The sequence below is a fragment of the Numenius arquata genome, chromosome 1 (genome assembly GCF_964106895.1).
Source record: "Numenius arquata chromosome 1, bNumArq3.hap1.1, whole genome shotgun sequence".
In the NCBI taxonomy this organism is placed as follows: Eukaryota; Metazoa; Chordata; class Aves; order Charadriiformes; family Scolopacidae; genus Numenius; species Numenius arquata.
Window position 1 is genome coordinate 62,023,255 of NC_133576.1, and position 14,762 is coordinate 62,038,016.

Here is a 14,762-nt window from a genome sequence, read left to right on the forward strand (position 1 = left end):
AATTATTCCCCACTGTAACCATGCCACGTATACGTGCTAGACTGTAGAAGCCCAACTCTTCTGGCTGATGGATCCAGACTGCAAATGTAGCAGACTGCTGTGCTTTTTTCTTATCCCAGAAAAAGACCTCATACACACTTCTGGAAGCATGCATTATATATATGCTCCATAGCAGTGGAGCATATATGAACCTCTGCATTCTTGTATTGGATGTACAGGAGAGTGTGTTTCACAAATGTGTTCCTGGGCAAGACTGATAGGAATCCTGACAGCTGCCTTTTCTGGGGGTCTATTACAGGCACGCAGAAGGGGCTGAGTTAATCTCTGTGGCAGGAGAAGCCTCCTCCAACTTTCTGAGAACTTCACTGTCCCTTCTACATTACAAGAGACACGTGTTTGACTGTGTGATGCACCCGATTGGGGATGTCAGTTCAGAACAAGCTTCAGGATGCCTGACTGGCTTTGTGAACTGTGTGTATCTTATGGGACATACAGGCTGGGCACCCTTGAGGGGTGGTAGTAATTAGAATTTCTGTCTCTATAGAGTAACATACCTCCATGGTGTTTGTAGTTTTAGACATCCCACCAGGCAGTCAAATTTTTTAAGTGTGGCTGCATGCAATAAGATTTATTTTGCAATAACAGCAAGAAGGATGGATATCCAGTTTGACTAGAGTGACTGTGTGCACAGCCTCAGGGCTTTTCTTGTCCATATAACTGAGATTTTTTCTTGTATGATTCCAAAACATTGGGCTATGAGAGCTTAATTATAGGCAAAGGCTGTGAAGAGCTCAGCCATTCAGCTGAGAACTCCTGGGGCATTCCAGTCTGGGGGAGATGATGCTGACTTTTTCACTACTCTGTGACTTAAGCTAGAGAGCATGTAAAAAGCAGTTGAAGATCAAATAGGCTGTGGGTGAGGATCTGAATTTGCCTATTCCTGTACCCATACGTAATGTAATTATGCAAAGTTATTGTTTGTGTCTTCTGATAAGAAATTTCATAATATTCTATCATAGTTCTTTATCCATATTCTATTTTTATTTTCTGTCCAAGAAGAAATGGGGTTATAATTTTCAATAATCATAGAATCATAGAATGCAAGTTCGGAAGGGACCTCAAGGATAATCTAGCCCAACCTTTTTTGCAAAAGCATGGTCTAGATAATCTGGGGAGATTACCATACACCGATACAGATTAGGGGTTGACCTGGTGGAAAGCAGATTCCTGGTGGACAAGCAGTTGACCATGAGACAGCAATGTGCCGATGTGGCCAAGAAGGCCAATGGCATCCTGGGGTGCATCAGGAAGACTGTGACCAGCAGATCAAGAGAGGTTATCCTGCCCCTCAACTCTGCCCTGGTGAGGCCACATCTGGAGTACCATGTCCAGTTCTGGGCCCACCAGTTCAAGAAAGACAGGGAACTACGGGAAAGAGTCCAGCGGGGGGCTACAAAGATGATCAAGGGACAGGAGCACCTCTCTTATGAGGAAAGGCTGAGAGGCCTGGGTCTGTTTAGCCTGGAGAAGAGAAGACTGAGAGGGGATCTCATCAACGCTTATAAATATATAAAGGGCGCATGTCAAGAGGATGTGGTCAAACTCTTCTCAGTGGTGCACAGCGACATGACAAGTGGCAACGGACATGAGCTAGAACACAGGAAATTCCGTCTGAACATGCAGAAAAACTTCTTTACTTTGAGGGTGGCAGAGCACTGGAACAGGCTACCCAGAGAGGTTGTGGAGTCTCCTTCTCTGGAGATACTCAAAACCTGTCTGGATGTGTTCCTGTGCAGCCTGCTCTAGGGGACCCTGCTTTGGCAGGGTGGTTGGACTAGATGATCTCTAGAGAGCCCTTCCAACCCATACCATTCAGTGATTGTTCCAATGGCTTATTGGAAACTTATCATTGCAAAAAATTTTCCTTTTGTGTCCAGTTGGAATCTCTCCAGGAGTAACTTCTTAACTTCTTTGTCTCTGCTAGTGATGCCCCTGTTGATGCAACCCAGCATCCTGTTGGCTTGCCTTGCCATAGCAGCACACTGTTCACTCATACTGAACTTACTAAGAACTTACACCAGAACTTCCGGGTCCATTTCCCCAGAGCTGCTCCCCAGCCAGGTAGATACCAGCCTGTGCTGTGCTCCTGAATGTTTTCCGAGGTACAACACCTTACGCTTGTCCTTGTTGATCTTGGTAAGGTTCTTGTTAGCCCACTCTTCCAGCCTATCCAGGTCTTCCAGAACATTGGCTCTCCCTTCCAAAGTGTTTGCTTCCCCACTCAGTTTGACGCCATCTGCAAAATTTGTCAGGGTACACTTGATCCCATCACCCAGATCACTTATGAAGATACTAAACAGCGTTGGGCCCAGTATCGATCCCTGGGAGGACCCCACTTGTGACAGGTTGCCAGTTTGAAAAGGAGCTATTTACCACCACCCTCCTGGTGGGGCCTGTCAGCCAGTTCCGCATTCGCTGCACAGACCGCTTGTCTAGACCGTAATGCATCAGTTTGTCCAGGAGGCGGCTGTGGGGAACCGTGTTGAAAGCCTTGGAGAAACCCAGGTAGACAATGTCCTCTGTTCGCCCCACAGCAACTGAGCAAGTTACTTTGTTGTTGAAGGTGATCAGGTTTGTCAAGCACGGTTTGCCCTTGGTGAACCTGTGCTGGCTTTTCCTGATCGCATGCTTCATTTGACTTCTGATAGTCCCCAGGAGGATTCATTCCCTAACTTTCCCAGGGACTGAAGTAAGACTGATGGGCCTATAATTTCCTGGGTCTCCTTTAGGCCTTTCTTGTAGATGAGGGTGACATTAGCAGGCTTCCAGTCTTCTGAAACCTTATCTTATGGTGTTTACTTTTCAAAGAATTTGCTGTTTTCTATTGTGTTCACATGAGCTAAATTGCAAGTAATTTCTCATGTCTCATAAATTTTTACTTGGGATTGAAACAATAATTTTGAAAAAGTGCATTTCCTTTCTATTGTATTATGTCATCAGGTATTTTTTTTATTTTTAAGGAGGAAGGCTCAATCTATTATAACATTATTTATTTAACTCTCCAAGTATATAAAGAAAGCAAACACACTGAAAACAATTTTAGTTATTTTTCACTTCAGGAACAAAGGATTGTGTTAACTTAGTTTTTTACTGCACATTTTTGGGAAAACTTGACATAACTAACCATTTGACTAATTTCCACTGGTTAATATAAAAACTATGGAAAATAAGATACTAGTTAGCTATGATGTGCAGTGTCCTAAGTGCTTATTCCAAGTTTCTTATGCTACTGTTTTTTAAGGTTTAGCCAGCTGAGCAGGACCTGCTGCACTATCCCATCTGAATACTCTGTATCTTGTGAACAAACTTATGATTCTGTTTGGTGCTAATGCTTTCTAAAAAAATACTATCACTGTTTACCTTGGAAACTTAGATAGTTAATCGTTTTAAGTTAATTGATGAAGATAATTCAAATATGCCAGGTCAGTTATTTTCAGACAGAACACTTCTGTGTTGTGTGAATGGATGTCAAGCATGTACACATGCACACTTATATATATATATATATGTATACATATAGGCAGACAATAATGAAGTTTACTTATTAATTTATTCCTTTATTAAAACAAATAAGGAGCAGAATTTACTGCTGATTTGATTGTGACAAACCTTAGTGCTTCACTTTGGAGATGTCTAAATTTTGTGGACAAATAATCTTTTTTAAAACTCAAAGTTTCTGAGACACCTGAAGTTGTGGTTCTGAGGATCACAAAAAGTTTCTGAGGTCTTGACAGCAAGAAATCCCTGCTGGAGCTCACCACCAGTCCTGTACAGTAAAGATTTATTTCTCCATCTCCCAGGAGAGGACTTGCTTTGTTAAGCATTCTTAGAGAGTGCCCACCTTGTGTGGGATTGCATTCACTCGAAACAGGGGAGGTCTGCTGTCCTTTGATATAGGAGTGGATGCAGCACTGTCAGGTTTCTTCTGTATCAGAGGAAACATAAACTCAGCTCTTCTGATACCCTGGATGGTATCCCTTCACTCTCTGAACTGCAAATTCTTTTATCACTGTGTGTAGTTTCAAAAGAAGGTGTAGAGCTATGAACTCAGCAGGGTAAGGCTGTCCTCTCCTATTTCCATTAAACCTTTGCTCTACAGAAGGGAATCCAGGATTGATAGCGTGAAAGAAAGGGAATGAACACGGTGAAACAGTCCATTGATTATTGTATTACTACTCAGCCCCCATTTAGTGGGTTTACATTAATATAAGACAGATATTGTAAGGACTCTGAATATTATCATCTCAGCTCCAAACATACTTAAGTAGTGAGAACTAACTGAAACAATTAAAGAAAAAAAATCAATTTACAATTTAGGCAATATAAGATATTTCAGTAGTATTTAGCACTTTTTTGAAATTTATTAAATCTGTATAAAGGTGCCAAAGTAGTTTATACTCTCTAATCCAGGAGTTACACCTCCTGCATGCCATTGAGTTTAACAGGAGCTTTGCCAACAAAATGAATGATGAAAGTAATAGGCCCAAGGCATGCTCATAAATTAAAATAATTTTGGTTCTATGGATTGACAGATTATTTGATTTTACAGTAATTCACGGTTGCCATGGAAGACTGACACAACTGAAATCCTTTCTTTTAATCAGTCCTAGCAGAATAACTGAGCTGATGCAAATGACAAACAAGATTCCTTAGCTGAGGAATTTGGGGTCAAGTCTATTCAGATTATGCTTGCCTTATAACTAAATTCAGCAAATCTGTTTTTAAAAACCCACAGTATTGTAACTAATTAATTACAATTAGATATTGATCCTACCCTGATTTCAGTTGCAGCAGTGACTTGAATATATCCTTGGGGTTTTTTTCTGTTAATATAGTGATAGTTTATTTTAATCTAGTTCACTGTCGTGTCTTATCTGTAAGGTCTTGTGCATGTGGGCCTGAATGTTGGAAAAAAATAGCATATTTGAGTACTCCATAAAATGAAAATAATGGTAAAAGTTGGTTCAGGTAGGGTCTTTCTTCCCTAGAGGATCCCCTTCATTGGATGAGATAATTCACTCTATAGATAACATAAAAGTTAAAAAAAGGAAAGAAGATAAGGCAGACAATGAAAACATCGGGACTTTTAACCCTGCTTAAGCTAAAAAGACAAGTATAGTGGTCTGAATGGAGAAGGACTCTGAGTACCAGCAATATGTGAGAGGCTCAAAGTCTGCAACACTTACCAGTCTGAGAGCAGTCTAGTTTAGAAAGGCTCTTTTTCCTTTACATGCACACACAAATGAAGTATCCATTTTCCTAAATTTTGCTTGTTACCAAAGGAAGAGATTAAGTGCAGGATAACACTTACAAATTGCATTGGTCAGGGCCCTAAAAATACATTACTGGAGAGCTGAAGCAATTTCCTCAAGTTGTCACTGTCCGAGTTAGGTTAGCAGCAGCTACTTTCTTACACAGACTGGAAAGAGCAAAAAGCAAAAATTACGCTGTGCCTTTTTTTGGGAAGTGCGTGGCATCATTGCAAGTAACGTTGAATCCTATACAGGGAAGGTGGATTTTTGAAGTTATAGAAAACAGAGCTTGTGAAAATAAGTTGGTGTCACTACATTTTTAATGAGCTTGCATGTTTGGTCAGTAGTGATAATCAGTAATGATTTGGACATACATGGGACATTTGGTTCAGGTTCATGTGTTTTTTTCATTAAAGAATTAAATTAAAATGCAATAAACATGACATCCTAAAATAAATTGAAAGCTGGATAATTGAGAGGTAATTGCAAAATTAAAATCCTCAACAAGTGGATGATTTTCTGATAAGTTCTACAAAAATGCTACGCCTTCTGTACTTGGCAGTGATTCAGGGGTTACCAGGAGGCTGTGTTCAGTTCTTAGGAAAAATAAGAAACAGTGCAGAAGATAGCTTTTTGGAAGTTTAAAGGAGAAAAAAAGACACAAGAAAGCAGAGCTCAAGCTAAGAGCACGTAAAGCACCTCCTACTGAAAGTGCATCTATGCTTATTCCATATTTCAGTAGTTAAGGTGGAAATTGAACTCATGACATTGGCAGTCTCAGTGGGTGTTGGTGGAGAAAAGGTCATCTCCTATGACCTGAGAAAGGTCTGCAGGAAAGAGTTAAAGCTCTGAGTGTCTTTTTGACATAAGTGCCAAAGATCTGAAGAAGGCTTACATTCATTACCTGAGGGGTTTGTGTTTCCTGTGAACCAGAAAAGGCAGCTTCTCACAGTGCTGGATTTTGTGAAGCCATTTTGGAGCCCTAATTCTCTGAGAATTGAGAGTTGGAGAAATGAGTCCTGTGACCTGGGACAATGAGTTCCCTGAAACGTCAACACCTGAACAGCTAGACCCTATACACTGGTGAAGGTTGTGATAACTGGAAAACTAATTTTGTGAATTTAACACTTCACCAGTTTTCTAAAGGTTACTTTTTCCAGAAGAGACCTGCAATGCACTGTAAAATTAGGTGGTTATATGATTTTGTTTGCAGACATAAATGCTTTGCAGTGCAGAATGATGCTGAGAATCGGGTGGGGTGGTTGCATACAGCCTGCCAACACTGGTGCGTATTAAAGCACATCCCTTACCCTTCAGTCTGATTTACGGGTATTGATGGGAGATGATAGCACAACTAGCCATGCCAGAACAACCAGTGTAAGCATGACATTTTCCCCACCAGACTACGGATGAGCGGGTTCGGCTGCCGGACATCCGAGCGAGCAGGTGGTACCAGTTCCGCGTGGCAGCTGTGAATGTGCACGGGACAAGAGGCTTCACGGCACCCAGCAAACACTTCCGGTCCTCAAAAGGTTAGTTTTCATGCACTAACTCTGGTGCTTACCTTCCACTCACTCACACATGGAGCACAACCTGATCTGCCTACTTTTGTGGCAGAAGGTTTTTAACAGGTGGGGTTTTGGGTAGTTTTGCCACTGGCTTTAGAAATAGTGTGAGATTTGTTTGAAGCTGGCAAAGGAATTAAAGGTTAAAGATGTCATTATTCTTTTATCAGTAAGGGGTCTCAATGAATAAACCTCCTTTTAAACATTTTCCGCACGGTTGGTATCAAACAACATGACCCTGACCATGAAACATGAAGGAAGTGGGGTTTCAGTGTGTTATTCCGAGGGCTTTATCTTATTTTTCTTTTAGGTATGAGAAATATGTTGCTGCCATATGTTTAGCAGAGTATTTAAATACTCTGTTGCCTATATCTACATAATTGTAGCAGCATTGGTTTGATGGAACTGCGCACTCTCTTAATGTAACTTTCCCCTTGCTAGCACTATTCATACGGGTTTAAGAATAAAAAGGGTGTAAATGCTAAGTAGCGCGATTCAGGTCATTAGAAAGGCATGCTGACGAACCCACAAGGTATTGTAGGAATTTTTGTTGCCATTTCTTGTTTTGCAAGGGTTTGGGTAATAAAATAACTTTGAAAATTATTTCTGTGCCATTTAATGGTACTTGGGGGATGGGGGAAACAGATCTCCTATCCTGTGAAGTTACTGTCATTGTCCCTGGTGTGCCTTTGACCCACATGAAGCGAAATTTTCCTGGACAACTCTCAGGAGTTAGCACAGGCCAGAAACTATTCCTGATAGACAGGTGGTCTGGATGTGGTCACCCTCTCTTAAAGGCAGTCGATAATGTGGACATAGCCAGACTGTGCTAGCTGACTTCAGTAACAAAGAATGAAATCTATCACTCTTCACTCTACTAATAAAGGTAGTTTCTAATAGAAAGACTTGTCTTTGGTTTAGTAGTGACAGAATCTTTACACTGGTATAAAGCATACTTCAAGGAATGTGATTCTGGGAATGCATTTCCTCCTCTTTCTGCAGATCGAATTATCTTTCAGTACAGGCAGTTGCCATCCCCAGGTTCCCATCCTAGCTTTCAGCTTGCTGTTTGGCCATAGCCAGTCCTAGTTTGGCCAGTCAGTAGATGCAGTTATAGAGGCATGCAAGTGCTTTTGCTGTTATGGATGGTTTAATTACTTACTGAATAAGTATGCATTAGACTCAATAATTTTTTGGTACTATAACCACGTCTGTGGTAGGAAGGTTGGCTGGCATAGCTATCCCATTACTGCTGTGACCACAAAGCTTTTCAAGTATAAAAGAAGTAGTATTTTAAGAATTTATTATACTTAAGTGGCATATCATTTCAGTCACATCAAAAATACAGTTCCTTCAAGCTGTGTTGAGCTTGCTGCAAGGACTCAGCAGCAACAGTAGCTTTGTCTTTATCAGCAACACTTCAGCAGTTAGAGCACTGTGTTGCTGAATCAGGCACCAATGTTCTTTTAAACTCAAATTATTGTCAGAAGTTTTACTGAATTTGTAAAGTTTTTCCAAATATTCTGCTTGGACCCACTATAATTGCAGTTACATAAAGGCATATCATGATATCACTTCGGTTTTGGCTTAAGCGTGACATTTTCAGGCAGGTTTTGTATTACATTCCAAACAATTAATCTCCTACTGAGTGTGCTAGACACAGGAGTATATTGTTCAAAATACCTACATTGGTAATGAATATAAGAAAATCCATGGTAAGTCATACTGAAGGTCTCTTTAGCCCAGTATCTGACCCCAGCCAAAGTGGGTTTTTAGAGAACAGCATAAGAGCAGGATAAGCATGTAGAGATATTTCTTCAGAATAGCCTCCCAGCTGGCAGTGATATGTGTTTCAGGAGCTTGTGGTTTTGATATGATTACATGTTAGATACTAGAGTCCTCTTTTTCTGTGGTCTCCACAGCTACCCCTGAAGCACTTGCTCTCCTTGAGTGCTGTTCAGGGCTGTCTGGTGGAGGTGGGGCGCACTTTTAGGACTTTGTGACAAGGACAGCAGAAGCCAGTAGTACCTCTGCGTGCTCATACCAAATAAAACAAAATAATGGGATCTCGATAATGGCAGCAAGTATGTAGCCAGCGTTGTTCAAAAGGCTTCTATAACACTCAACAATTTTCAAATCTAAACTCCAGCCCTTGGCAGAGAATTGTGAATTGCCAGACAAACAGCAAGGAGTTCAGTTAACTATCAGCTTTGTAGCCAAAATGATCCTATTCTGGCAGCTTATTTGACTATTTTAGAGGCTTAGGTATTGTCAGTGGTTATTATAAAGATACCGTGTTTGCCACATGAAATGTGTAGAAGAGCTAGGTGACACAGATGAAGACGCTGCTAGGTGGTGACAGCGGGAATGATACTGGGATGCTTCAGTTGATATCTCTTAGCCTCCATGTCCCCAAGTAGGCACTCATGTTGGTAACAGTTACAGTGTCATATAGGCGTATAATTACTACTTTGGAGCTCAGTGGGAAGTGGCGGCCCCTGCCTGGCAGAGAGGCAAGAAGCTGCTGCTCAGATGTGCCTATTTTTTTTAGCGCCAGCATCTACTGGCCCCTGCTGAGCTCCTACAGGCACATTTAACCTCCAGTTTGGAAAAGGAAAGCGGGCTTTGGCACATCACCTTTGGAAGGTTGCTGAGTGTCTGAGCTACATTTATGCGAAGTGTGGACAGAAATTCACATTAGTTCCCGACTGTTTCAGTTCACTCTGTTGTGCCAAGACCAAGAGAAGACTATTCGTCAGGCTTTACAGAAGTTTTCTTCAAAAAGAAACCCTTTGATCAGGAAACATGACAGCAATTCCTAAGACAGTTTCTCACACAAGATGCTGAACTTTTACCAATTGCTCATAAGTTATAATGAATAGCAAATTATTTGGGTTTGTTCTTTCTTTAAAGGAGGACAAACATGATATATAATCTGAATCTAGGGAGAAGTATGGCACCACAAAGTCTCTGTGGCTAAATATTTTAAGTTGTTAAAAAGAACATTCAAAAACATTGCTGCTGTAATTATTTGGAGAGAGAATTTTGTCTGGTTACCACAATACTGTTTTATACTATTTCGTGTGTTTTGCAAATGCAAAAAATGTGATCTCTAAGGAGACACAACAAAGTAAGGTTTTGTTTTACTCAAAATAATGTTAAGACTTCTGAGGTGTGTAATTTCCATTAACTTTTCTATCACTAAATAAAGCTTCTTATTATCCAAATTAGTTAAATTTCCCAGTCATGAAAAAGACAAAAACAGGAAAGCAATACTATTTTATCAAGCATTCCAGCTTTCCATTCTTCATCTGATTGTGATTTGGTTTTATCCACTGCAGCTTTTGATGCTCTTATACTGTAAACATTTGAGGTGAAGGTTTATTAGCTGTTTTACACTGCCTCATGTGTTCATTTATTGCATTGATGTGTAAATAATAAATAATCAAAGTAGCATTGTTGAGATAAACTATGAAATATTTAGAGCTTAAGCAGAGATTTTTTTTTTTCTCCTGTTTATTTCCTTTTTATAAAGGAAATGAAGGGTTTGTATGTGCTAGTCTGGCATGGCCCTTCACAGGGAATGATGCGACACTTCATTTTGCCAAAATTTGATTCCAAAGTTGCAAGAAAAACACGTTAGACTATGCCTATCTGTTTAAAGCAAATTGGCTAGAAGATGAAGTGAATACTGCACCTAGGAGGGTGTTTTTTTCCTAAAAGTAGGACTCCGCACATGGATTTTCAGATCGATACTGTCAGCTAAAACTGATCAAAACTTCCTGCTATTTTGACAGTGGTTTCCACTTCACTTTTCAGGGGTTTTAAATTGTGAGTGCTTGCCTTTTCATCTTCAACTGAGTGGCAAAATTTGCAATAAAAGCAATAAATAAAGCTAACACAATGCCTGGCAGAACATTTTTAATCCCCAAAGGTACAAATATATTTCTCTTCATATTTTGACTGGCTCTCTCCAAGCTGCTTCATTTTCTCTGGAAGTAGGAGAGAACTGTTACTGCAATCCATGAAGGAGTCTCCTTGGGTAAAATGGTTCCTGTGCTTTTCTCCCATTAAGCTGGCACTGGATAACCTAACCCAACTGGTCAGAAGCTGCTCAGCACCAGTAATACAACTTTTAATTTGTTGCATTTGGGTAAGAGTTTTTAGTCTATTTTTTTCTAGCATTTTATGATTTCTGCTGAGAATGAACTCTTAGTAACAGAGATGCAGTTAACTAGAGGGATCAGTGTTACCCATTTCCATTTAATATATTATCTTGCTGGCCTGTAGTTAGGTACTGTGACATTTTCAGAGACAAAAAGAGGCTGTAAGATGAACTCAATGAGCCCAAACCATCCGATCCTTCTACCTCTGCTAAAGGTTTTTATCTTCAACATGAAGGCAGTTGCTAGCATACACAGGATAAATTGTCAAGCAAAAGGAAGCAGACAACATTGTTTTCACAGCACATAAGTACCATGCTGGATGTGATTTCATGCATACATTACTGAGTGTTAGTAAAACCAGAACAGACACCCACTCCCGGCAATAAAATTCTTTCTGTTGCTCCTCTGGGACCAATGATTTTTTTATACTGTTGCACAGCTGGTTTATGTGTGCCATTTCCATTGGGCAAAGCCAGTCCTCCCACTTATGCCTTGGAACTGTTTAATGGTTGGAAACTTGTCTGTAGAGCAGCCTCAGCAGATTTTTAGAGTTAGAAGGTCTAATGCTTAAAAGATAGCAATGGGAGATCTATTTTAAGTCAGAAAAAAAAGCTCAATAAAAAGGGTTTATATTAGAGTCAAGCTTGGTATCACTTTTACAGCTCAGAATGAGAATTCCGGTTCCAATGTCATTATTTTTTTCTCTGACACATATTCCAAATCATTTACTGTTTTCATTACAGTTGCCACATTTAAAGCCAAAGTGGATGCACTGTAGCAGTGCGTGATGTGATTCTTGTGTATAGCTTGCCCATGCTGTTTTGTTAAGGTTGCTAAGTGCTTCCAGGTCCTATTGATTGAAATAATTTTGTAAAATATAAATTTTCTATCACTAACTTTACAAATATGAGTATGGGAAGATGTGAATTTTGAAATGGTGATGATGTGAGGGTTTTTTTTTTCTTTAATTTGCAGCAAGGAATCCTCCCTTTTGGGGACTGGAGGACAGACTTTTGCTTGTGATGGCTGAGTAGCCAGCAAGACAAGAATTTAAGTCCTTTGGGTATATTCGAGCCAGATAGAATCCAGACAAATGCAGTACTTACTGCATGTGCTGGAACAGCAGCTTCAGCCTTGACCTAATGAAGCTATCGTTTCTAGCAGCGAGAAGTGATTTATTTGTCAGGCTGCTGAGACCAGAATTTTTTCGCATTTGAGGACAGCTGTCTGTGCCAAATTCTAGTATATATATAATGACATTTTATTTGAGTTGTAGTATAAACTGCAAAGGAAAAGCTGCTGCTAGCATCACTCTTTCGGCAAACCAAAGACTTTGATTTAACACTGAGATAAATTCATGTATATAAAATTTCAGAACTTTAAATTTGAAAAACTGGCTGAAAAACTTGAAAAAAAGTAGTTTCCATTCCAGTAATGTAATGCTGATGTATCTGAATTAAACATGTAGGCAGTCGGTCAAAACAATCACAGACATATGAAGACTAAGAGCAGAATGGCTGTTAGCTTCATGGTCAGCAGAATGCCAGTTTGGCTTCATAGTCAGGTTAACAAACACTGTATGTATATAAGCTTTATAATCCAGTACCAGTTATTAGACCTTGAAGTATTTTATTAAGCTTTTATACTTCACAGTTTTTTGGGTTTGGGTTTTTTTTTGGGGGGTTGTTTTTTTGAGGGGGCCTTTGGAGAGGTCTGGGTTTTTTTTTTGGGGGGGGGGTTGTTTGGTTGGGGTTTTTTTTGAGAATGGGGTTTGGGTCATTTGGGTTTCTTCCCTGTTAATAGTAGAGATCACAATATCTTGCCTTGCTGCTATTCTTTCTCACGTGTTTGTTTTGCTGGTGAAACTCAATCCTTTCAAATGAAAGAAAAGATTAATATTCTTGGATAGTTCTGCCGGTTGTAATAGTGATAAGTGTCACAGAAATATATAGAAATAGATGAATAAATTATATAGTGGTATTGAAATAATATGGAATGGATCCTCAGCTGGTGTAAAATGCTCATTAGGTAGTTTCGTATTTCAGGTTATACACCCCAAATCCAAGAAATATTTTACTGTTTTGTCTCTACAATCAGGCAGGGTTTTTTCAAATGATTAAATGCAAAATTGTAATAAATTAAGTTTTATTAATCTTTGACATCTTACTTCCTTCTGGTTTGTTATTTTCTCCAGCTTAGTCTACTAGTTTTTAAAAAGCTTGTCTGGAAAATGTGGCACTTTCGAATGTCTCGCCTGTTCACGTCTGTCACCTGCAGATCTCCTCCCTTTTCTGTCTTCTACTGCTACCACCACCACTTTTCCTCCTGTTCAAAGGCATTTTTGTGGATGACATTTGTGAGGCTTGCAAAAGAGACTTTGAAGAAAGGGAACACTCAGGAAAATGTTTCTGCTACTGCTGTATTATTTCACATGTATATTCCTTTTAAGAGGGTGTTCTTCCTTTCCTTAACTGTAATTACCCAATGATTTTTAATACAATGTTTACATTCTCCCATAGCAAAGAAGAAACACTACTAGGCTTTCTTTTAAATATGGAACAGTGTTTTATCTGATGACTGGACTGTTCTAGTGAACACAGAAGAAATGCTACTGATAAAGTATTGTTTTCAATAAACTGTGCAATTACAAAAAATAGAGGGTGAAATGCCAGTGTTATAAAGTGGAAGAAATGATCTATTGGTTTCAGTACAGACATAGTTCTTCCTTACTGCTTTCTTTCTCTGCTTATGTTGCTGAGAAAAACAGGGGTATTTGAACTTACCTTAAAAAAAAAAATCCTGTGATTCTGAGTCATATAAAAGCTCTGTTCTGGTCAATCGCTAAATTTGTACAAGGAAAATTACACATTATCTTGCATTCTTATGGGGACAGAAACACTTGAAAAGGAAGAATGTAAATTTGGTCATTTGCTCTTAGACCTAGGAAAAATTGGTGAATGGAACTTCAAAATATTTTAATCATGTAAAACACTTTATCCAGAAGAGCTATTTCATTTAACTTTTTGATTTTTTAAGGACTGTCAGACTCTTTTATAGATGCAGAATGAAGACAGACATGTTTTATGGTTAGAAATGGTTTTGCTTATATCTGACCATTTGTGAAGACATATTTTCTAAAACACTTTGATTCTATCCCATACGTTATATATACATAATACATGATGCATAGTACTTCTGGGAGATAACCTGAATAATTCACCTACAGTAATATGATCGTGTTGCACTTCAGGTTATAAATGTTTTATTGCCATAATACAATGTCATATCACATATAAAAACCTTAACATTTTAAATGGGTGAAGATGAATACTTAATAAAGATTTTGGATTGATGAATCATGATTCTGCTTATATTTATTGTACCTAAATTTCATTTTATATCTACTTACCTTATTAAACGATAGAAGTAAATGAAAATCTGTGTTAGAGAACAGTACAAACCATTTAACTAAATTAATCTCTTAAATATATCCCCTCAAATATAAATAGCTTTGTATACTTTAAGGTGGAGTTGTTGGCTACTTCACAGGTAAGGAAATAAGTGTAAGAAGAGTGCTTCTCCAAAGACAGAAAAAAATTAAGGGAACTGGGTTGCAAGCTGATTAAAAAAATGAGAGAGAAGAAATAAGGAATTCCTATTATTTTGAAAATTAAATTAGATTTCCAGAATTCTTAAACTCAAGTATGCTTTGTAACTTT

General features: G+C 39.0%; 1 protein-coding gene across 1 annotated transcript in view; it reads left to right on the forward strand.

Moving 5' to 3' along the window:
• The window catches only part of ANOS1 (anosmin 1), a 141,937-nt gene that overhangs the window by 91,747 nt on the left and 35,428 nt on the right, over window positions 1–14,762 (forward strand). The window contains exon 6 of the mRNA XM_074152572.1: window positions 6,715–6,844. Coding sequence (XP_074008673.1) covers window positions 6,715–6,844 — 130 coding nt within the window. The remainder of the gene's footprint in view (window positions 1–6,714; window positions 6,845–14,762) is intronic.